This window comes from Drosophila obscura, unplaced genomic scaffold, assembly GCF_018151105.1.
Source record: "Drosophila obscura isolate BZ-5 IFL unplaced genomic scaffold, ASM1815110v1 contig_1, whole genome shotgun sequence".
NCBI lineage: Eukaryota > Metazoa > Arthropoda > Insecta > Diptera > Drosophilidae > Drosophila > Drosophila obscura.
The window spans coordinates 8,802,895-8,824,501 of NW_024542679.1; the positions used below are offsets into that span (position 1 = coordinate 8,802,895).

Sequence of the window (21,607 nt, forward strand, 5' to 3'; positions counted from 1 at the left end):
CATTCCGACCCAATTAAATTACACATTTGATTTTCTCTATTTATAAATTTTTATTCTTTGTATAATTGTAGTTTTGTTAGTTTCGCATAACATACGCTTAACATTTTTGCCCTCTCATGCATTGGAGCTGTCGAACTCTCGAACTCGATTTAATTTGTCATATAACATTTTACACCTTGAAAATACACTTAATGGTAACTTTATGAACATTTAATTACACCACAATGTTTCTTTTAACTCTAATGCTGTTAACATTTCTCCCCCACGTTCTTTCACTACTTTCAACTTCACGTATATTGCAGGATAGTATTCTGGTTGGGTATTTTTTGTTGTGTTGTTGTTTGCCTTCCTCCCATTATCGCAAAAAGCATTAAACTCTGAACAACGATGCGGACTTGTTTGGGTCGCTGTAAAAACTTAAATATACAAATGATACATACTCTCGTACACTATAGCTAACCATACACATGTATACATATCTTTATATTTATCTATATCTTTATCTTTATCTGCGTACGTACTTATAATTGATTTATATGTTTTGCGTCGTGTATTGTATAAACAGTTTCTCCCCATATAGTATTGGTTTCTCCTCTTTGTCCTCTCTGTTTCTCCCATTAATGCCACTGAATTGTTAACATTGTTCACCACATTTTGTGTCGCTATACATACATATGTATGTATACATATATGTGTAAATGCTTAGTTATACCATATACGTATATATATATATATAAATGTATATCTATTTCGAATGCGTAACGCGTTAAGGTAATATTTTAGCTGCCTGCTGATAGGTTTATCTTCTCATCGCTCGTGTTGGTTGCCCTTCGACCCACCACAGCACACACAAATGCAAAATGGAAGATGATAAAATGAAAACCTCGACAAGCACGTTTAATGGAACATTAGTAATACTCGACAGACCCGAAAACTGAATATCTATTGTACAGGGGGGCACAGGGTGCCGGGCAAGGATCGGCTCAGACTATGTTCACGCTGGAACCACTGGCTGCCGGCTTGTTCGACTTCACCAGGCATGACTGCGAGTTGTTGCCCATGCTGGAACCGTCGAGGCTGTCCAGATCCAGCGCCGTGTCGATCATCGTGGTGTCGTGAAGCATACGCAGCCGATCCGCTGACTTGGCCTGCTCCGCCCCGTCGCCGATCGACTTGCGCTGCGAGTGAGCGGCCACAAATGAGGCACTCACTGGATCGTCCAGATCGAGGTCGTCGCTCAAGAGCGTCGAGGACAGCACCGTGGTGGCCTGGAGCTGCTCACGCTGATGCTGCTGGGCGCGCTCGTCTATGATGTTGGAGTAGACGTGCAGGGCGGCATCCGGGGGCGCTGCGTTGGAGGCACTCGCCATGTGCGGCACATTGCTGTACATGTTCTCCGTCTTGGCGACCGAGCTGGCCAGCGCATGGCTACCGCCCATGGCGACAGCCAACAAGGCAGCACCAGCCGAAGGCTTGAATACATCGTTGGAGCCCGTTGCCGTGCCGCCAGCGTCCTCCGCACCTGCATGCCCGTCAGCCGTCAGGGAGGAGTTGACCAGTGCTGCCTCAAAGTCCGCGTCAAAGAGATTGCTGTAGCTGCCGCTGCGATTGCGCAAGCCCCGCGCTTTATTGGTGGCAATGGCTGCCACTGCAGCCACCACCTCCGGACTGCTAACGACCACAACCTCGGCGTCGTCCAGCTCGTCCTCGCTGCTGGCGGTGGCCAGCTGATTCTCGTAGCTGACCGAGGCGCCGTTTGACAGCTGTCGCTGCTTGTGGTGCCGGTGGCGGAATTGGCGCGCCTGCGTAGCCGTCTGCTGCGTGTACGCCGGAATGTCCATCTGGGCAAGGGGAATTTCGTTGTCCACCAGCTGAGCTAGACTATTGGAATTACCTGCGGACGAGACAGAGGGCAGAGGTGACAGCGGTGTGGCTGATTAGTGAACAGTGTGGTTTCCATATTTCCGAATGTTTAGATCGTATAATCAATGCATGTAAATTATTCAAATGCTCATTACAACAAATTTGCCAACTAATTTAAAATTCGAATTTCAATTTTGAGCACTTTTTGCTAGTGGTTTTTGTGTGTCTTTTATTTGTGTGGCGTTGATGGTTGGGTTTGGGGTTTGGGTTTTGGGTTGGTTTGGTTTGGTTTGCTTTTGATTGGTTTTTGGTTTTGGTGGAGCGTTTGGATTCGTTGTGTTGTGTTTGTGTTGTGTTGTATTTGCGGTTTTGGCTGTGGGAAAAAACAAAACTGTCTAAAAATGCAAATAATCATAAATGCTGAAAAGGCGGCAATTAAAATCGTAATTCGTAATTCAATTAAAACGGTTTGTACATGTGTAATTGAATGGGCGATGGGGTAAATTTAAATGCCCCCTTCCCATTCCATTCAGTTCCCAGTCCGCCTCCATGGGCGGGCGTTGCGCACATGTGGGCCCGTAATGTGGTAGGGATAATCAACTTAGTTGGACATACATACTGCGATTGATAAGCTCTTAACCAATAAACAACGAAATATTAAATTGCAAACTATGAATGTGAAATATGCGCTAATTACTCGGCTTCAAATGGTTAATTCGGTGCCAATTGGAACAATTTAAGGCATGCTTGCAAAATGTCGTGAATACATTTAGTGGGTGGAATTTACAGTAGAACTGATGTGTTAGGAGGTGGCCAATAAAAACTTTACTAAATACTGTGTTTAACTCCAACTTTTGGGGGGGTCGTGTGTGTTTCGGTGTTTTTTGGGTGTTTTTTATGTGTGTCTTTTGGGTGTCTTTTTTTGGGTGTCTTTTTTTGGGTGTCTTTTTTTGGGTGTCTTTTTTGTGTGGATGGTGGTGTTGCCTTCCGTCTGTCAAAAGTTCGAGTATGATTGGTTGTATGTAACTTAACATGAGAATACTATATGTATGCATATATGTATGTAGTATGTATGTGTAGAACCGAATATGGAGTATACTTTAGCATTAGTATTTGCACTGGCAACTGGATAAGATAAGATAAGATAAGCAGGGGGTCAGGGGTAAATCAACTAAAATATATGGATGGGGATATAGTATGCGGTGTATGTAGCTAATTCCAAAAATGAATGTCTAAAGCGTTATTAATTGAAATTTCGGATATTTGTACATACAATACAACAATAAAATGCTTTGTTTTGTTCTTTAGAAATATTGTACTTTGCTTTAGGAGAGAACTCACCCAATTAAGGCTTAAAATGCATTTTTTACTCTAGTCTTAAGCGGCCCTCGACAACTTTCGCTCAATTGCAGTATTTGTTTTGTTTTTGTTTTTTTGTTTGGTTATATATCGTTAGTTTTTTTTTTGTAAAATTGTTCAACAACAAGCAACCAATTTGTATTGGTTGTATTTCCACAGTCAAGTTGAAAGATATAGAAAGAGTTTGACATTAGTGTGCGATAAATCAGGAGAAAACATTGGTAGGTTGATTGGTTGGTATTGGTATTGGTAGGTAGATAGGTAGGTACGAGTATTCGAGAGGTTATTGGCTGTGGATGTGGACGAGTGCGCGCGCTTTGCCATTCAAATCAAAACTAAGTAACGGAAGGGTAACGAAATGGTATGGATAGCGAGACAGTGAGACAGCGAGACAGTGAGACAGCGAGACAGCGATACAGCGAGACGACGACAGAGAGAGACGCGAACTAAAACTCAAGAAGAAGAACTGCAGCGAAGAAGCTCCCACGCAAAAATACCCCCGCTGGGGGTGTAGAGTGTGTCTCTGTCTGTGTGCGTGTGTGGATCGTGTGTGGTCGAGGTCGCGCTACTTGTTGGAACGTAAGCAGCAGACCGTAAGGCAGCATCATCTACTCGGATCCGTACTTATATTCTAGTTGTGTGTGTGTGTGTGCGGGATCTGTTCACACGATCCGCTAACATTGCATTCAGATCGATAAGTTTTATTGCCCAACATTTAACCATACATAATGTATTGTATATATATGTACTATATATATATATAGGTATATAAATCTACTTTTGCATCATTTAACATTCGCTTCATACTCCGATTTTCGATTCGGCATGAAATATATATATAATATATATGTATGTGTATATATATATATATAACTATCTATAACTTCAATTATCTCGCTAATGCGTCATACTATGCTTGCAATTAATTATAAAAGGAACTCATAATATTGTTAATGCTCAAGATTTAAAGCTGAGGCGACCATCCAACAGAGCCTACCAGGACACCCGCAGAGCGTGCGGCCTGTCCCTGTTTCTGCCCCCCCTCCCCCTCCACAAGAAATGTCAATTACTTAATAGTACAACTAGGTAAAAATACATACATATTTCGTTTCAATTTCGATTTCAACACACAATTTCCATATGCTCTATTGCTAATTATTTGCTGCAGTCACTTGGCAATGCTAATGCTCTCCAACTTCCCCGATACGAGTATTCAACGCTTAAGTATATATTTCAATATTTCATTTCAATATTTGATATTCGATTCAATTTTGGTTGTATTTTTGGTTTGTATTCGACTAGTAGTTAAAAGTGACTTAATTCCCTTTAAGCCGATACATCCTCATCCGCATAGTACATATATCAAATTCTTATTGAATTCCATACATTAGTGGTTTACGTTTAACTTTCATTGTAAAAATGAACAAAGTTCTAACAAAATGTTGCTTCGATAAATGGCAGTTATTTTGGCTCATTAAGATTTTTGCTAACTTTTTAATTTTCTCTATTCTCCAATCCAATTGCGTTTTTAAGTGTTTTGCAGTGTATCGTATTTGTGTTTGTTCTTCTTCTTCAGCTATGTGGTGTGATAATATTTTTTATTTCAATTTCTCGTTCGGTTGAAACCGTTCAAAATTAATCAAAACATTCAACGAAAGTCCAAGTGACTGCTATCGTTTGGTGGCGTGGCCCTTTGGCCAGGAATCCAGCATGATTCCGAAAACAAAAAAAAACACACACACATCAAATAAACAACAACGGAAAAACTTAATCATCTTTTAAGCGAACAAAGTTAAAGTTGAACATGCTTGGTTGGGATGTTGGGTTGGTTTTTTTTTGGTTTTTTTTTTGTTTTTTTTTTGGGTTTTTTTTTTGGTTTTTTTTTTTGGTTTTTGTTATGGTTGTTGGCATCACTATTGGAGGTGGCGGCGATGGGACGTAGACCAGGGTGGATATACATACATACATATATATACATGGTGGGGGGCGGGGAGATTCCTTCCTGGCCCCCTGGCGCCGGAGCGCCCTTGCACCGCGTGTGCAGAGGAGCACCGGCGTGTTTAGCCAGGGAAACAGGTGCTACATAAACGTAAAAGTTTCTATGAACCAACCACTTTTCATTTCACATCATTCAGGATCGGGCGGGGCTGGGGGCTCTACAGCGGATATCGGACATGGACAAAAATCATAAGAAACAATTTAGCAATTTACATACTTCTATATATCTACGCAAACAAAGGGTGGAAACTGAAGAACAGGATTGGGGCGGGGGCTGCAAACTGAAGACTTTACTCTCCTCCTAACATCTAAGCGCGTCATGGAAGCCAAATGTGTTATGCCCCATTCAGACTGTGCAAAAGCCCCTCAAGTCACTCTCTCATCGAAAGGAATGCCAAGAATGCCAAGGAATGCCTGCACAGCCTGCAGATGGCCAAATATAGCCAGAAGGAAAACTGAGCTTTCTCTAGCAGTGGCCTGGAAGCAGTAGGAGGCGGCCCAAGGGCCCTTCCTTATGTACAGCGCCTAACAACCAATTAATGAAGTCCAGGGCGACTTCGAGCACCGCACGGGGCAGGTGGACAACGAAAACGACAAAGACAACAACGGGGTGGCGAGCTGCGTACTATGACGAGTCGCTGCCCGCGGCATCCTCGATAATCGAGTTGAGATCTATGTTGAACGAGTACTCGTAGAGGTTCGAGTAGCGGTCGCGCTCCTTCCACGGCGACCGGTGATTCATATAAAGATTTCGTTTACTAACACGGAAGATCTGGCTGTCCTTGATCGACTGATCATCGTCGCAGGGTTCACCGCCACCGCCAAAGTCGCACTCGCGAATGGTCAGCCGGTTGGTCGGCGACTTCAGCTCGAACATCACCTCCTGGTGCTTGTAGCGCGACCGCATCGGCAGCGGCTGGTATCCGGCGATGTTCACCTTCTGCGAGTCCACCGACTGCGTCGACTGGCGGCGCATACCGCGCGCCGATTTCCCGAACGGGTAGTTGAACTTGGTGGTGTTATCGGTGTGGCGTTGCGGGGAGTAGTACTTGAAGTCGCTGGGCGCCGGCGGCTGGGGCGCCGTCGTGTGTATGGTCGTCAGCGTGGTGCTGCTGCCTGTTACCGCTACGCTGCCCTGCAGTTGCAGCTGCAACGTCGACGGGCGTCGCGGGGCCAGTGGCGGCGGCATCGTGGCCAAGGAGGCCGAGGCAGAGCCTGAGGTGGGTGCCGTCGTCGAGGACGATGAGCCACCGCCACCGCCACCGCCTGCCGACCCAGTGGCTGCCGCTGCCACCGCTGCTGCCTCAGCCATTGCCGTGGCCACCGATACGCTGCCAATGGCAGTCGTCTGCTGGGCGTGCACATGGTGGTGCAGCAGTGGCAGCGGCGAGTTTCGCACATCGTCGTACGACGGCGTCAACGGCAGGTGCAGCGAGCGCCTCAGGTTCAGCCGGTAGGAGGATGACGTGGCCGGCGAGCGCACCAGCGAGGGCGATGCGAGGTTCGAGTGCGAGCGGGCGAGCGCCTCCTGCTGCATCTGCAGTTCGGCGGCCACCAGCTGCTGTTTCTGGTGCTGCTGCTGATGCTGCTGCTGATGCTGGTGCTGGTGGTGGTGCAGCTGCAGCTGCAGCTGATGTGGTTTTGGTTGTTGTGGGTGGTGTTTGAGTTGTTTGTGCTTGTTGGCTTTGAACTGGTGCTGGGCGCTGGCGGGCAGCAGTGTTTGCAGTGAGCACCTCTGGTGCTGCTGCTTGCGGGACTTACCGTTTTGGACCAGGTCGTAGCTGGGCGGCGGGTGTTCAAGGCCGGTGCCGTTGCCATTGCCGTGGCCATGGCCATGTCCGTGTCCATGTCCATGGCCGTGGCCGTGGCCGTTGAGGGCGGCTGATGCGGCGGCCCCAGATCCGTCCATTGTCGAGGAGGAGGGATTAGACTGGTGTTGGTGTTCAGTGTGGGTTATTGATTTGATTGATGTTGTTGTAGTTGTTGTAGTTGTTGTTGTTGTTGTTGTTGTAGTTGTGGTGGTTGTTTGGTGGTTGGTGTGTAGTGGTGAGACGGTCAAGTAGTAGCAGTAGTTGTTGTTACCAAAAAGAAACATTGCATAGAACACAAAAAGAAGGAGTAGAAAAAAACACAGATCAGATCGTCAAAATGGTGTGCACAAAGGAGGATCATCGGTACGAGAGATTTAATAAGGATATTGAATTTATTTCAAGCAAGCAGAGTGCCCAGACATTTAGATATATTGTTCGGTGAGAGGGTGCTCAGATCGGTTCGGATCGCATTGGATTGGTTCGGTCGCTTACCTCGTCGTAGAAGCGGGGCTTCAGCTCCGCCCCCCCTATGCTGATGCCGCCACCCGCCCCACCAATGCCACCAACCGAGCCGCCGCCGCCGCCGCCACCCAGCATGGGCTGCGCGGTGGTGACCATATGGGAGGTGCTCAGCACATCGCTGAGGGCGTGCCGGGGGCTGGACTGGTGCTGCATCTGCTGGATGTACTCGTCGGTGGCAATGCCGCGCCTGCCGCAAGACGATTAGTTGGGATTGCAGTTGGCAGTTGGGAGAGAGAGAGGAGACTCACCTGTCAATCATCGACGGCGTCATGGGTCCGCATAGGATGTGGCAACAGTTGAGGCAGATGTTGCCCCGCGAGTAGGGGTTCTGGGTGCGCGGCCCGCCCTTCGAGGAGAAGGATCCCTTAAGCTGGGAGGGGGAGGAAGAGATTGCTTAGAGCTGTCCTCGGCCATCTGGAACCCTGTGGCATACTCACATCCTCGTTGGTCGTCTGGTCGCTCGTCGTCAGGTAGGTGTGGAATCCCGCCAATCCGATGACGGACCATATCGAAAAGAAGCAAATGAACACAACAATCACAGTGCAGGGCGCCTTCTTTATTACTTCGAAGACCTCCTGCTCGGTTTTCATCACTGTGGGAGGGGGGCAGGGCAGAAATCATGGAATGGTCACTCATTTTCGCTCAGTGGAGATTCCACAACACTCTACTCACATAAAACTAAATGCGTCACAGAGCACGAGAATATAAATACAGCTAAAAATGCCAATGAGACTAGAAACAAATAAAAGAACCGATAGTTCCGCTTTCCCACGCAGTTTCCCACCTGCAACGAGAGAGACAGAGAGAGAGAGAGAGAGAGACATTAGGAGCAGAATGAAGACGGTTGGTTAACAATCCCTGCCAGACCCTTGGCATAATAAGGTTAATTGCATTTTCACGAGACCTGTGCGCCGCAGCATTTCGCAATTTGTTGCCAGCGTCGGAGAAATGCCTTCATTTCAACAGGCATCCTCCCCCCCAACCATCCATCGCGTACTTTGAGCCCCCCAAAAACGCCTTCTGCCAAAGCCCCAAAAGGCAGTAGTCGACCTTCAAGCTGCCAGCAGCAGTAGCAGCAGCCACTGCGGTATGATAGGGTCCTCCTCTGGGGGGTACGAAATACGCTTCTGCCAGCAAATGAAAAAGGGGTGCGGCCGAAGGAAGGAAGGCAGGACTCTGCTGCGAGCGGAGAGGCGCAGCATTGTACACTCTTTAATCCATTCTTGTATTGTGTATTTTGTAATTAAGGAGCGACTTCTCTGCTCTCAGAGCGGCAGTAAAACGAAAGTTTCGTAAACGGACTTGGAGCGAGCGATGACTGAAGTTGAAAGTTAGCAGACAGACTCAGACTCAGACTCGGAAAAGGGCGAACTAAAAACCAAGCGACCATAAAAACTATCGCAAACGGACTTGAAAACGAGTGATGCTCGTATGTGGCTAGGATCATCTCGTAAATGCTTCGCAAACGAATATTTTACGTATTTTACGAGCTAGCGAGCAAGAGACTTTTACTGGATTCAATTTTAATGGTATGACTTACAGTGTTCAATCTACTGGCGCTGAAAGCAACATAAAGCCCATGGATGCCACTTCGCTTAGGGTATCAGCGTGCCACACGTTGATAAGTATGTATGTATGGCATGCATGCATGTACATATATGTATGTATATGTATTTGTTAGCCATGCAAACAGCATGTGGTCTGTTTGCTTGGTCCGCGCCCAGCCACATCTTGTTGCATCATTGAGGCGCTTGCGGGTATCCGCTTTGCGCGCTGCCTGCGACAAAAACAACGTGGCAGTGGGGCCCTGTGGCCGGGTGCGCTTTTTATACAAGAGAGAGCGAGAGAGTGAGAGAGAGCGAGAGAGAGAGTGCGAGGGTTCCAGCGTGAAACACGATGCGCGCGCTCTGCTGAAATTATTTTTGCTAAAAAATTAGCAACCTCAGCGGTTGGCGGTTGGCGCTGTGGAATTGGGTTAAAGTCAGACCCGCAGTGGCACAAAGAGCTCGCTCTGTGGGCGGACAGACAGACAGACGGAGAGACAGACAGACATTGGCTGTTTTTGTGTCCCACATTTGCGCGTCCAATGAATGCGCACAGCAGCCTAATGCGAGGGGGCCCAGGCTCAATGTCAGGCAGTCTGGCCGGGCCGGGCCCACTGGGGACACTGTCGGCCCGTGATTAAAAGACCAGGCTATAAGGGCTAACGAGGTCCTTGACTTACCCAGGGACAGTGATGATCGAAGCGGTCCACACAGTTGTCGCACAGGCTGCAGTGGGAGGCGCGCGGTGGCCGGAAGATCTTGCAGGTGAAGCAGTACTTCAGCTTGACCGTCTGGCCCCTGACGAGCACCTCCTTGGTGCGCGGTGGCGGTCGGTATGTGGGGCTGTTCAGCGAGTTTGGCACCTCTGTACAGCAGCCATAGCAGTAGCATTACCGGAACCGGATGTGCGGTGCAGGTGCAGACGTGTAATGGCGTGGAGGAAATGCAGCATCAGCATCAGCATCGACAGCACGAGGTCCAAAGGCGAGCGCGTTGTTGACATGCAAAAGGGAGGGGTGAGTAGGAAGAGAGAGAGAGAGAGCAAAAGTTTTCTCATTTTAAATATTTTATATAATGCCAACAACAACAGCGACTCATTAGTGCAGAGGGAAACGCAGCAGCAGCGGCAGCGGCAGAGCTCGCTTTGATGATGATTTTCATGTGGACTTTATTTTTCCTCCATTCTATGTCGTGGCACGCTCATTACTTTTCATGTGCCCCCTTGCCGCACACACACACACACACATTCTCGCATACCATTGGGCAGGCCCTCCTTAGCCACCCCCTCCCACCCAGCACACACACACACAAACTTAATGAAGTGAAAACAAATATATAAGTATGACTGTTACTGTAACTGTGATGGTGTGTGTGTGTGTGTGTTCAGGGGGTATTTGCGAGGAGGGGTGGGTGGGGGGTGGGGCATGACATGGCCAGGATTCCGGCGGCGGTATTCAGGCAACAGGCGCAACCGACGACCTTGGCCACATTTCCTTTCGGATGGACTCTCGCAAGGACCTCGACTGCGAGCAGGAGGACTGCAACTGCTGGGAGGAGGAGTAAGTACGTACCAATTTGCTTTTCAATATAGGCTGCCTCATCATTGGAGGCCCGCGGTATGACGCCCGGATCCGTGAAGGTTGTGCGCAGCAGGGAGCTCATCGTGAAGAAGTACAGGACGGCGCCCACAATGGGAATGACTGGGTTGATGCGCTCCGCCAGGAACGGGCAGCTGTAAAGGTAACCACATATAATTACAGATCCCATATACAGTCGGTAAATACAGTTTAAGATTCATGATTGGGCAAATAAAAGACGGGAATGCAGACTCAGTTCACAAGTCCACAGACAATCCAGCACGCACTCCGATAATACCTATTAAGTCTAGACTTCTTAACCAGTGGACGTAGTCTTGAGTAGTTCTCTATTATTGTGGTGCGCCCATTGCACTGCCCACTGTACCGAAACACAGTCACATACATCCATACACACAGCATACCCCTATCTCGATGCTCAGCAGCAGCATCTAAGCTGCTCTCCCGCTAAATCTCTCTCCCGATCTTTCGCTCCCGCGCGCTCACTACAGCCTGACTCGTCGCTGACTTCGTCTTGTAAACTTAGTCTTAGTCTGCACTCAGATCTGTAAGCTTTCGCTATAAATAAATATTATTAATTGAAACATTTCGCAGCAGCTATTTAAGCCTAAAAAACCTCACCAAATAGAAAGTAGTAAACAGAAATGAAAACATGAATTTGATTGAAGAAGTCCATTGAATTGTTCTTGCTTCATCATCTGCAACTATGTAACTCCCAAGGCTCCTTTGTGCCGCCTGAATGAAGAGACTGCCCTGCCCCTGAGGCGGGTGTAGCACAGCGATGCATACAAAAAGTATCCCCGGTGTTTTGGCAATGCCCCAAATCCCATAGCCCCTGCAAATATGTGCCGAAATATGGGGGCACGTGAGGGGCTCAATGTGCCCCACGCATTGTATTGTTCCCCTAATACCCAGTGCGTGCCAACGATTTGCGAATAGAATAGCCAAAGTCGCCGCTTTCACTTCTGTCCACAAACAGAACGAAGCCCCAGCCACGGTGACAATTATGTGTGACAAGTCCCAGAGCTACGCTCCGAATGGAATGGAATCAGATGGGATGGGGGATGGAGATGGGGCAGTGGCATCATTTCGGGGACACTCACTCAATGCAGTCCGGAGCCAGAGCGACAGTAGAACCATCCGAAAATAGTTAAATACATTTGTCATGACAACGCAATTCCCCCTGCCACAAAGCCGAGCTAAATAGGAATGCATTCAGAAAATGGTTTCCTCGCATTCAGCTGGCAAATCGCTGACAATGCCCTAAAGAGGATGATGCAGGGGGTGGGCAGGCACGGAGCCACAAGGCATGAGGCGGGATGCAGGAGGCAGGCTGCAGGATGCAGGATTGCATTGTACTACCTTTTAGCGATTTGCATTGCGAGCGCGTCGGGCGAAACACAATTTCAGTTTGCCCACATCCCCGGACTGCCGCCAGCTGCCAGCTAGGGTCTATGTGGATGTGGATGAGATGCTGCCACTACTGCCACTGCTGCGACTGCTGCGGATGTGGGGGCGAATATGTTATGTGAATTCGTGGGAATATCTGCAGGAATAACTATGCGAGCACTCAAAGGCATTGCAGATATTGTAATGCCCATCCATGCTCCATAGTTCCTGGGCTCTCCTCCGCTTCCACTCGACTGTGCGCTAATGCAAAGCAAGCAATGGAAATAAAATCGCAGCGGTGCAGAGCGGTGAGGCACAGCGCGGGTTACTTTTCAGCAGCGAATAAATTTTGAATTGCAAGGGGGGGTGGGGATGCGAATGGCGGAGGAGATGCACACGGGGGGGCTCTAGGTCGGGGGATTCCAATCTCTTTCTTTGCGGTGCAGCACACATCCACTCCACTCCGCTTCTCAAATGCGGTGCGGCGCGGCGCGGCGCGGCGCCTCCTTTCGGCTCGGTGTTCGGAGATGATTTCGTGCAGAAAATGTTGAGCATAATTTGGTCTAATCGCGCTGTCGGCACTGAGCCGGTAGGACGGTGGCAGGATGCAGCATGCAGCCGCTTTAACATCCTGTTCTATTGGTATTTGTACTACGTGACGTATGCGTTATTTGGCCAAAAGCCCGGAAAACGCACACGGACACGGCAGCATTGCAACTAAATTGAATCCCAGTTAAACGTTTGTGGGTTTTCCCTCCACATGTGTGCCCCACACGCCTCGCCTCTCCCACGTAATCGTATATTTATTCTGTACAAACCCATAGATCGGGCATTATTATTGTTATTATTGGAGCAACGTGATCTGGGGACTGCTTATGTTAACCAATCGGAACACTACTCCCTAGGGCCATAGAACCCCAACTTGAATTACTGTTCTTTAAGAATTATTCTAGAAGGAATGTTACTCCCTTGCCAGGCGACTCTATACAAAGGATTTGATGATTCCGGCAAGGAATCTGTGCCTGCATGTTTGCATGCTCGCTATAGTTTTTACATTCATTTTATGTATTTATTTATCTATTTATTTGTGTAACTAAATGTATGCACAGCTAAAGAACAGCTAAAGGGTCCTGTAATTGGGCCAAATGCCAAGCCGCAAGAATATTTCTTTCCTTTATTGTTTGGCGTCGCACTCACTCAATTCAGTCCAATTCGAATGCCTTCAATTGGGGTGATATTGTGAGTGAAGCCACACGTACATAGATCTCAAATAGCCAGCACTCTTTAATTCGATTAGGGCGGACAACTGTGCGCTTAAAATTTCTGAAAGCTGCTATCAAAACTTTTGTTTACAAATCTTTTCATATAAATTTCAATTTGGTTTCTTTTCCATATATTATTTTGGCGGGGGAATGTGTTCCTTCTGTGTGACAACCCAAGCGCAGAGAGAGATCCCAGATCCCAGTGACACTCTCCTCCAATTTAATCGAAGTAATTTACACATCAAATGCCAGGCCTCAAGAAATGTGGGCCGCATCACTGAGTATCAAATGAAAGCAGAAATTTAAGCAGGGCCAAAGCGGAGGAACTCTGCTCCCTTCTCCACACTGCTGTCGGCTGCTGCCATTGGGGCAACACATTTGAATGCCACAAAACCAGGGGGCAGATTGACAAATCAAAAGCTGAAACTATTTGTGGCGCTCTGCGGTCCATGCCGAGGCCCGTAATTCAACAGATGCTCTGCAGAGAGAGAGAGACGAAAAAGAGATGGGCAGACTGAAAAAGTATCCAGCAGCAGGAGGCGGAAGAATGCTGACATCGTTCTTTGCCAGGCCAAGCATAACGCATACGCCACGTTGCACAGCAATAATTACATGCCATTGGATACGACGAGAGGCAGAGATGGCACGACCCACTGGCAGCGCCATAGTCCAAGAGTCCACACTCAGAGACCATTAATGTGGGCGTAATTGGAAATCAAGCATGATCCGGATTCCCCCCAGCTGCAGGAAGGGTTACCGGGCGGGGCGCAATGCTTAATTAGCAACGTATACATTTTGCAAACAATGCAACTACCCACCAACGGAATGACTGACAGACAGACAGACTGACATACAGAGAGACAGATGAGGATGCTGAATAGATGCCACGAGAAATGCCGCAAAGGGCCAAATGGGGAGGCAGCGAACCGTTGGGATACTCACTCGAACGCAAAGAAGAGCGCACTGGTGCCGGTTATCAGGATGCACGTCAAGTAGAAGACGCCTGTGTGTGGTGCGGACATTAGCAATCCATCGCAGTAGAATTTATTGCGTCCGGCAAACAGTTCCCATTTGCGTGTGACGCGCTGGTTGGGCGCCATGTTACTGCAACAGCAGCAGCAGAGCAAATTCATTGGTGCGGGCTTTGGGCTGGTCTCAGCCTCCTCCTATGCCTTCTCCCGTGCTGGGCTTCTGCTTCTGCTTCTCCTGTATGGGGTGACAACAAATTCTGGATGCTGTATGCTAGTTGCTGGATGTGACAATGCTGATGCCTTTGCCACTGCTGCTGTTTGCTTCTTCTCTTGCTGCTGCTTCTGCTGCTGCTGCTGCCGCTGCTGCTGATGATGATGATGATGAGGGTAAACCGCCGCTGGAGGTGGTGGTGGGTTATGTTTTGCAGCTGTTGTTGATGCCAGTGCCAGTGCCAGTGCTGCTGACAGACGACCGCTTGGCTGCAGTTGACGAAATTATGCTGTTTGTCTCGTCCTCCTTACTGGCTCCCGTCAGTGCGGCGTGTTCATGTGTGGCTGCTGCAATGCTTGCGGCATGCAAAACCGAGTTCAGTTTCCCTGCCACAAGATGCCTGCAACGGGAATGCTTGCCTGGCCTCTGCTCTGTTTCTGCTCTCTTCCAAAACTTTAACTTGGTATCGAATGTTGTGGCGGCTCCTCCTCTTTCGTGTTTACTGTTTTCTGTTTTCCGTTTGCTGCTTTTGGTTTTTGGTTATTTTTGGCTAATAGTTCACTTTCGTATGTATGTGTGTGTGTGTGTTTGTGTGTGTAGGTTACTCAGTCGTTGGTCGTGTATCTGTGTATCGGGAATCAGGAATCAGGAATCGTGGCTAAAATATGAATATTAATCAGTATTAATGTCTAGCTCTCTATTTAGCTCTCTCTCTCCTTCTCTCTCTCTATGGGAGCTCGTTCCGGCTGCCTGTCTGCGGGTCTGTAAGCGTTCGCGCTCTTCCAAAAGCAATTTCGTCCACTTTGTTGCGTTGTCCACGGTCCACGGCATCAGCCACATTGCGTTTCAATTGCCTCCCTTTTATTGCCGAGCCCACACTCCGTGTGCTCCGTGCACGCCCCGCGCACTCCTCCGCGCCCAGCTTTAATTAAAGCAGAACGCCAGTCATTTCACTGCAGCCGGCCTCTGTGCAATGCCTCTCCCTGGGCCACGGACAGTGAACAGAACAGAACACTGAACGGAACGGAAGGGAAGGGAATGTCCTCCTTTTGGGTAGAGCAATTATTTGCTCGGCTTTGTTGGCGTTTTCCCGCTGCCGAACTTTCGGGGCACGCACACTTTTGGGCAGCTCCTCTCCGTTTTTCGGGCGTCCCCCGGCCCCCGATTCCTTTATGATTCAATTATCCACTAGTCGCTGGTGGCGCCACGAACAGTAGTTAAAATTGGCGTTGGCGTTGGCGTTGCCCGTCAGATGGGATTGGATTGGATTGGATGGGTTTGGGTCCTGCAATGAGAGGAGAAAGAAAGGAGTGAACAATTGCAAGCAAATATAATCATTAAGTTATTTTGATTAAGAACTTTTGTGCGGGTGGGTGGGCGTTTGGGTGGGTGATGGCGTGCGCGTCTTCTGCGCAAGGATTTCAAAAAAGTTTGAGCAGGGAACAATCAGAATCCGAAACGGAAACGCTTCACGACAGAGAAAAAAAAAAGTTCTTTTCTAGGGATTTCTTAATGCTCGTCGTTATTGTCGATTGGTTCTTCTCAATTGCTGAATGGAGAACGGCCATTGGGTTCGCGCTGGAGCGCCCATTCAATCGAATTGTTATGGCAGCGGACATTGAGGAGAGTTTCACGAAATAATAGACTTTCTGCATTTATAATAAGTCAATCTACTTATGCTTAGGTCAATATATTTCGACAAATGCGTTCAATATGGAATTGACAATAAATAAAATTGTTTATCTGTGATGCAGATATTACTACAGTGCTCCCTGTTGTAGTAGGGTTCGGGGAGGCTTAAAATAATTTGCCAACATAAATCCCAGCAAGTCCCCGCCTTTCGAAGCTTAGAGGGGGAGTCTATAATTCATGCTGTGCCATAAGCCGACTAAAAGATTACGCGCATAGATTAATTCGCCACTGAAATGCGCTAATTCGCAGATTTTCGGGCGACTTGCGCCAGCTAATTGGCGGTAATCAAGTTAACCATACGCACTGTATGCCCCGCCCGCCTCTGCATGCCTGCAATCCTGTAATCCTGCCATGGAATGCACTGCGGATGCGAGAGAGTGCTCGTAAAACGAAGCTGTTATCGTGGGCAAACAGACGCGTGTGATGGCAAAACAAACCAGCAAACGGCACGGCACGGGCTACAAAGACACAGAAGAGACCCCTCCTGCTCCTGCTTCTCGGCATAGCCCCATCCATTTTCCCCATTTGCGTTAATTAGCCACATGCCGCCCCATTAAAAGGCTCCGCTCCACTCCCAGGCTGCTGTGGAGAGGCGGCGGCGGCGAGGCGGCTCCAAATGTTTATGCAAATCGTGTTGCAATTATAGCGGCAAGGAGGCAATGCTTTCTGCTCTAATATACTGGGATGCGAGACTATTGGCCTGCATTTAGTATGGGAAATGGAATGCTTTGAGCAATTAACATTAACAGCAGCAGCAGCAGCAAACGAATCCAAACAGCTGATGACATGCGCCGAGAAGTGGCAATTAAACTGGCACAACAGACACACACACCATACACACACTCGTGAATGGGAGGGAAGGAGGGAGGGAGGTAGGAGGCCCCTTCTGGCAGTCTCTGGCTGTTCAATAAACTCGTAAATTGCATAAAATGACGCAAATTTCCCAGTAACAATATCAACAAAAGTGCCAGTGCCAGTGCCATCATCAGCAGCAGCAGCAAAAGCAGCAGTGGCTGGGTCTATGGCAAAACAATAACCATAAAGTAGCGACAACAGCAGCAGCAGCAGCAACGACAAACGAGGCAACTTTGAAGTGTGCCACTCAACGCAAATATGTAAATAAATGGCCATTTACGGCAATTCAATGGGCAGATTGAGGGGGGTGTTGAGGGGATACTATGGCCTGCTCTGCCTGCTGCAGGACAGGCATGGGCACGAGTGAAAGGGGAAAACCCCCCGTCATATGCCGCCCCATAGAATATGCCAATTAAATGTTTATTAATATAATAAAAAGAAAGACAAAAGCTCAGGGCCCCTTTGGCACATGTTGGCATTATTTAGCAAGTGGAGAGTCTAGCTGAGAGCGGCTGAGAGAATACCCTGTAATGGGAAAATATTGCGATAACTGAAGCTCAAACTGGGCTCAAACATCGGTCTCGGGTTCCTGATTTGAATTTAATTTTCCCCCCAAACAGGCTATGCTCTCAAGATATATGTAAGTAGAGGTAGAGGCTTGCACCTATACAGTCATACCTTTTTCTTTCCAAAAAGTAATGGGTATAAAAATATATCGTGCCACACACACAAACACGTGCACATTAGTTATATACACAATTAAAGGAGAGAGAGAGTGAGTGGGAGAGTGAGAGGGACCGACTCTAGCCGACACTTGGCATTGTAAATTGTCGGCTGCTGCTGCGGTGGTGGCGTGGCCTGGCGTGGCGTATACGTATTTTGTAATACATCAACCTCTTGAACAGCAGTGCTCTTGATGCTGCTACCCGCGTAACCGCTGACGCTGCCGCTGCCGCTTACGCTGTTGTGGAACTGCCACTCCCCTCCCCCTACTCGCGTTACTCACACGCATGCATGGCGAGCACACTCAGCACTCAGGCGGGGCGGCGGCAAACACTCACTCGACACATGGCAAGTGCACCCGCAACCATGCGTGCCACACGGCCTGGCGTGACGTGGCGTGGCGTGGCCAGGCTTGAGTCAAGTCGAGTCTGGGTCCTGCTCTCGCCCTGGCCCCGACTTAGCCCCGGCTCGGATCATTCATTTACGCAACACGCCCACCCATTCAGCAAACAAACAAAACCAGCAGCAGCCGACACATACAGACACAGACACCGACACAGCATCCCATCCATATGAATGTGTCGGCCTGCAGCATATGAATAGTGAGTGCGAGAAGTACTCGCACACACACGCACACATAAACGTACACGTATTAGTTAATGCCGTTGCCAAGTGTCGGTCCAGTATTCCAACACTGCAGTGCACTGGAGGCAGGAGAGGATGTCGATGTGGCCACAATATCAGCCATTGAGAGTCTTCAATTGTCATTCGGACTCTCTGAATAACAATGGGAAAACGGCAGGAGAAGGCGGAGCGGAGCGGAGGATACCGATTTGTAATCGATGTTTAGGCCATCAACAAATCGTTTCAATTACAGAATTACATAGGGCATACAGACTCTCCGATCTCTCTGCTTCAACTGCTGTTGATGTTGATGCTCTGCTCTGCTGCCACTGCTGTTATGCTATGTTATGCTGTTATTATGCTGGTATGCTGCTGTTATGCTGCTGTTGTTCCGCTGTTATTCTGCTGCTATTCTGCTGTTATTCTTCGCTTACTGCTGTTACTCTGCTTGGACTGCTGTTCTGCTATGCCGCTGTTATTCTTCTGTTATTCTGCTGTTATGCTGCTGATATTCTGCTGTTATTCTCCGCTTACTGCTGTTCCCATTCATGGCCGCTGTTTCTTCAATGCTCTTTCCTTTCTTATATTTTGAAAGGTTACCCCAAACAGATAATTATAGGATAATCAATTCTCATTTTTCGTTGTCTGGCTACCCCACGAGTTTTTATTGATTTAACAGATATTACTGGTAACCAGATATTTCTCTGGATGGAAGAAAGAAAATGAGCAGATCTCCCATTTAAAATTAAAATACAAAATTGTATATATATTGAGTCTGATTATTCAACATCTTCTAGTGCATATCCATACCCGACCTTGGCTCTCCTTTGCGTTCAATCGAATGTTGGGTGCAAGAGCATTTTGAAAAACAAACACCCGACCAACTAATAGCCCACACAGCCTAAAGAGGAGCCCAAGAGGAGTCCAAGAGGAGCCGTTGCAAGCGGAGCAAGGGATGTACAAAATATGTACATATTTGCAGCGTTTGCTGTTGCCGTTACAGCTATACGAACATTTCCTCAAACAACCGACATGGCGTCCATTTCCGTTATGGCAACAAAGCGAGACGCACACACACACACTCGTAACGTGTTTGCTTTTGCTGCCGGCATATTCACACACGTCGGAGCAGGCGGCCGTCAAAAGAGCGCCGTGAATGTGACAGTGGAACGACAGAGTCGCCATCAGCCGTTTGGCCCACGATTCTCCTCCATTTTATTACAGAACAGAGCCAAACAAAACGAAACAAAACGAAACGAACCCTATGGCCAGCGCCCATTGTCGCTGAAATGGGGGTTTTATGCGCTGTTCGAGTGTTCGGGCGGGAGAGTGTGCGAGTGAGCGAGTGGGTGGGTGTGTGGGGCAGTAACCGTTGTTAATCTTTGGCCATTGTTTTGCTTTAATTTATAAATTCCTGTCCATTTGGCAGATGCCATCTCTTGTTTGTCTATTTGCCATCCGCTGGTGCTTTGTTTACTCTCTCTCTCTATGTGTGTCTGTGGCTCTGTGTCTGTGTGTGTGCTTTCATTTTGTTGTTTGGTTTTCTGTTTCTATTTCCATTTCCATTTCCATTTCTGTTTCGACTTTGCGTTGCTTTGGTTTAGTTTCTGTGTGTAGAAACTGTCCAGAACTATTCCTGCTGATGGACTCTGACTGATTCAGCATTTAGTTTTTATTTGTTCCCCCAGTCTTCCCTCGCATGCAACATTGCGGCTGCACGGAATTAATTGTCGTTTGCCAAACCATTTGCAAAGTTTGTACAGATGCAACAAGGGGGATGTCCGAAGCCCAAACAGAAGAAAGATTAATCTATGAATGGATGGAAATGAGGTGACAAAAGTTATTGAAGCAATCACTGAGACAGCAATCAGATGATCTCTTTGGAGGATACAATATCTGCTCTGCAGATGGAATATTGATTATCCAAAGTGTAGGCACATTATTCATGGCCAAATAATAGATATAAATCTGTACAGTAACCAATTTAAGGCAGACCCAGAGCAGAGGCACAAGCAGCAGCAACAGCAATGAAAAAACATATTTTCCACCCGCATTCCTTTCAACAGAGAAAACGCCCAGACCACTCGCCCCCAAACTCACAAAAACGAAAGAAAAACTGCTTATGATGTATAAATGAGAAACATTTGCACGATAAGAAAACGGCAGCTAACGGCAGACCCCCAGACCGCCAGACCCCAAACCGAAAACCGATTTATAGCATGTACAAATGTTTATTCAGGCCCGAATCGAACCAGAGAATCGAGGCGAACCCTCCTTTTATCACGGGCACGCCCATCTCTTTGGTGCGAATCGATGCTATTTTTCCCCGGGATTATTATTGCTTATTGAGGGAGATTTTATTTATCTTCGATTTCGCATCGCTCGAATGCTTCTCTGCTGAGGGAGCGGACCGCTGTCCCCTGAGGGCTGTGGGCTACTTTGGTGGCCAATTTGAATTATGCTTCAATTGAATTCCAATCTAAAAATCAATGAACAGGGAACCCAACACTAGACCCCGAGCATAATGACAGGCCAAAGCCATCATTATTGTTCTGCTCCTATAATCAAGGGCTTTTTTACATGCCTAAAACACAGGAGAGGACCGAGAGAGCTACATAGGACATTGCCTGGGCAGTGCCCCAAAAAAGTATGCTACGGAAAATTGCCAAAATCAAAACTGCAACAGACGCGGGGCCCCCATCCTCTCACTCTCCCTCTCCTTGTGTGATACTCTGTGGCAATTTTCTTCCCCCCCATTCTCTGCCTCCATTCTGGTTGACACAAATTGAGTACGACACGAAAAACTGCCAAACATTTCAATAAAGTTGCGCAGCGGCAACGTCGACAGCACGCCATAAGATTGCCAAACGCAGATTGTTTAGAAATTTAGTTTTATGAGCGCTGATGCACTCTCACACAGACAGCCACAGAGAGACTAAGCCAGACACAGATACAGACACAGACACGGACACGGACACAGACAGAATGACAGAAACATCTGTCCCCGGTTTAGGGGGCACGGACATGCTGGGGTGGGGACTGGAATGCACCACCACCACCACCACCAACTGTGACCAAACATCAGGCGCTATTTGTCAAGGGTTCTCCTCTCCCATGTAAGTCCGGGGCGATTGTTCGTTTTGCTGGCTGCCAGTTTGTCGGATTGTTGGACCTGCTGCTTCTGCTGC

General features: G+C 48.0%; 1 protein-coding gene and 1 long non-coding RNA gene across 7 annotated transcripts in view; both read right to left on the reverse strand.

Annotated features, from left to right (window-relative positions):
• Window positions 1-39: 39 nt before the first annotated feature.
• On the reverse strand, window positions 40-14,546 carry LOC111070451 (palmitoyltransferase app). Of its 3 annotated transcripts, none has more exons than XM_022360991.2 (9): window positions 14,286-14,546; window positions 10,669-10,829; window positions 9,778-9,962; window positions 8,226-8,337; window positions 7,991-8,145; window positions 7,802-7,923; window positions 7,524-7,740; window positions 6,982-7,150; window positions 40-1,894 (listed from the first exon to the last, which is right to left on the reverse strand). In XM_022360991.2, the coding sequence occupies exons 1-9, from the start codon at window positions 14,474-14,476 to the stop codon at window positions 984-986; spliced, it is 2,223 nt and encodes a 740-aa protein (XP_022216683.2). In that variant the 5' UTR covers window positions 14,477-14,546; the 3' UTR covers window positions 40-983. The 3 variants fall into 3 exon arrangements, with proteins under 3 accessions (XP_022216683.2, XP_022216684.1, XP_022216685.2); XM_022360993.2 differs by lacking the exon at window positions 40-1,894 and adding an exon at window positions 4,820-6,807 and having other exon boundaries at window positions 6,892-7,150; XM_022360992.2 differs by lacking the exon at window positions 6,982-7,150 and having other exon boundaries at window positions 1,776-1,894.
• Window positions 14,547-15,107: 561 nt separating this feature from the next.
• Window positions 15,108-21,607, reverse strand: part of LOC111070454 — a 46,298-nt gene continuing 39,798 nt past the window's right edge. For all 4 annotated transcript variants that reach the window (XR_005968624.1, XR_002607356.2, XR_002607354.2 and 1 more), the window contains exon 4: window positions 15,108-15,810. This is a non-coding gene — a long non-coding RNA (uncharacterized LOC111070454). The remainder of the gene's footprint in view (window positions 15,811-21,607) is intronic.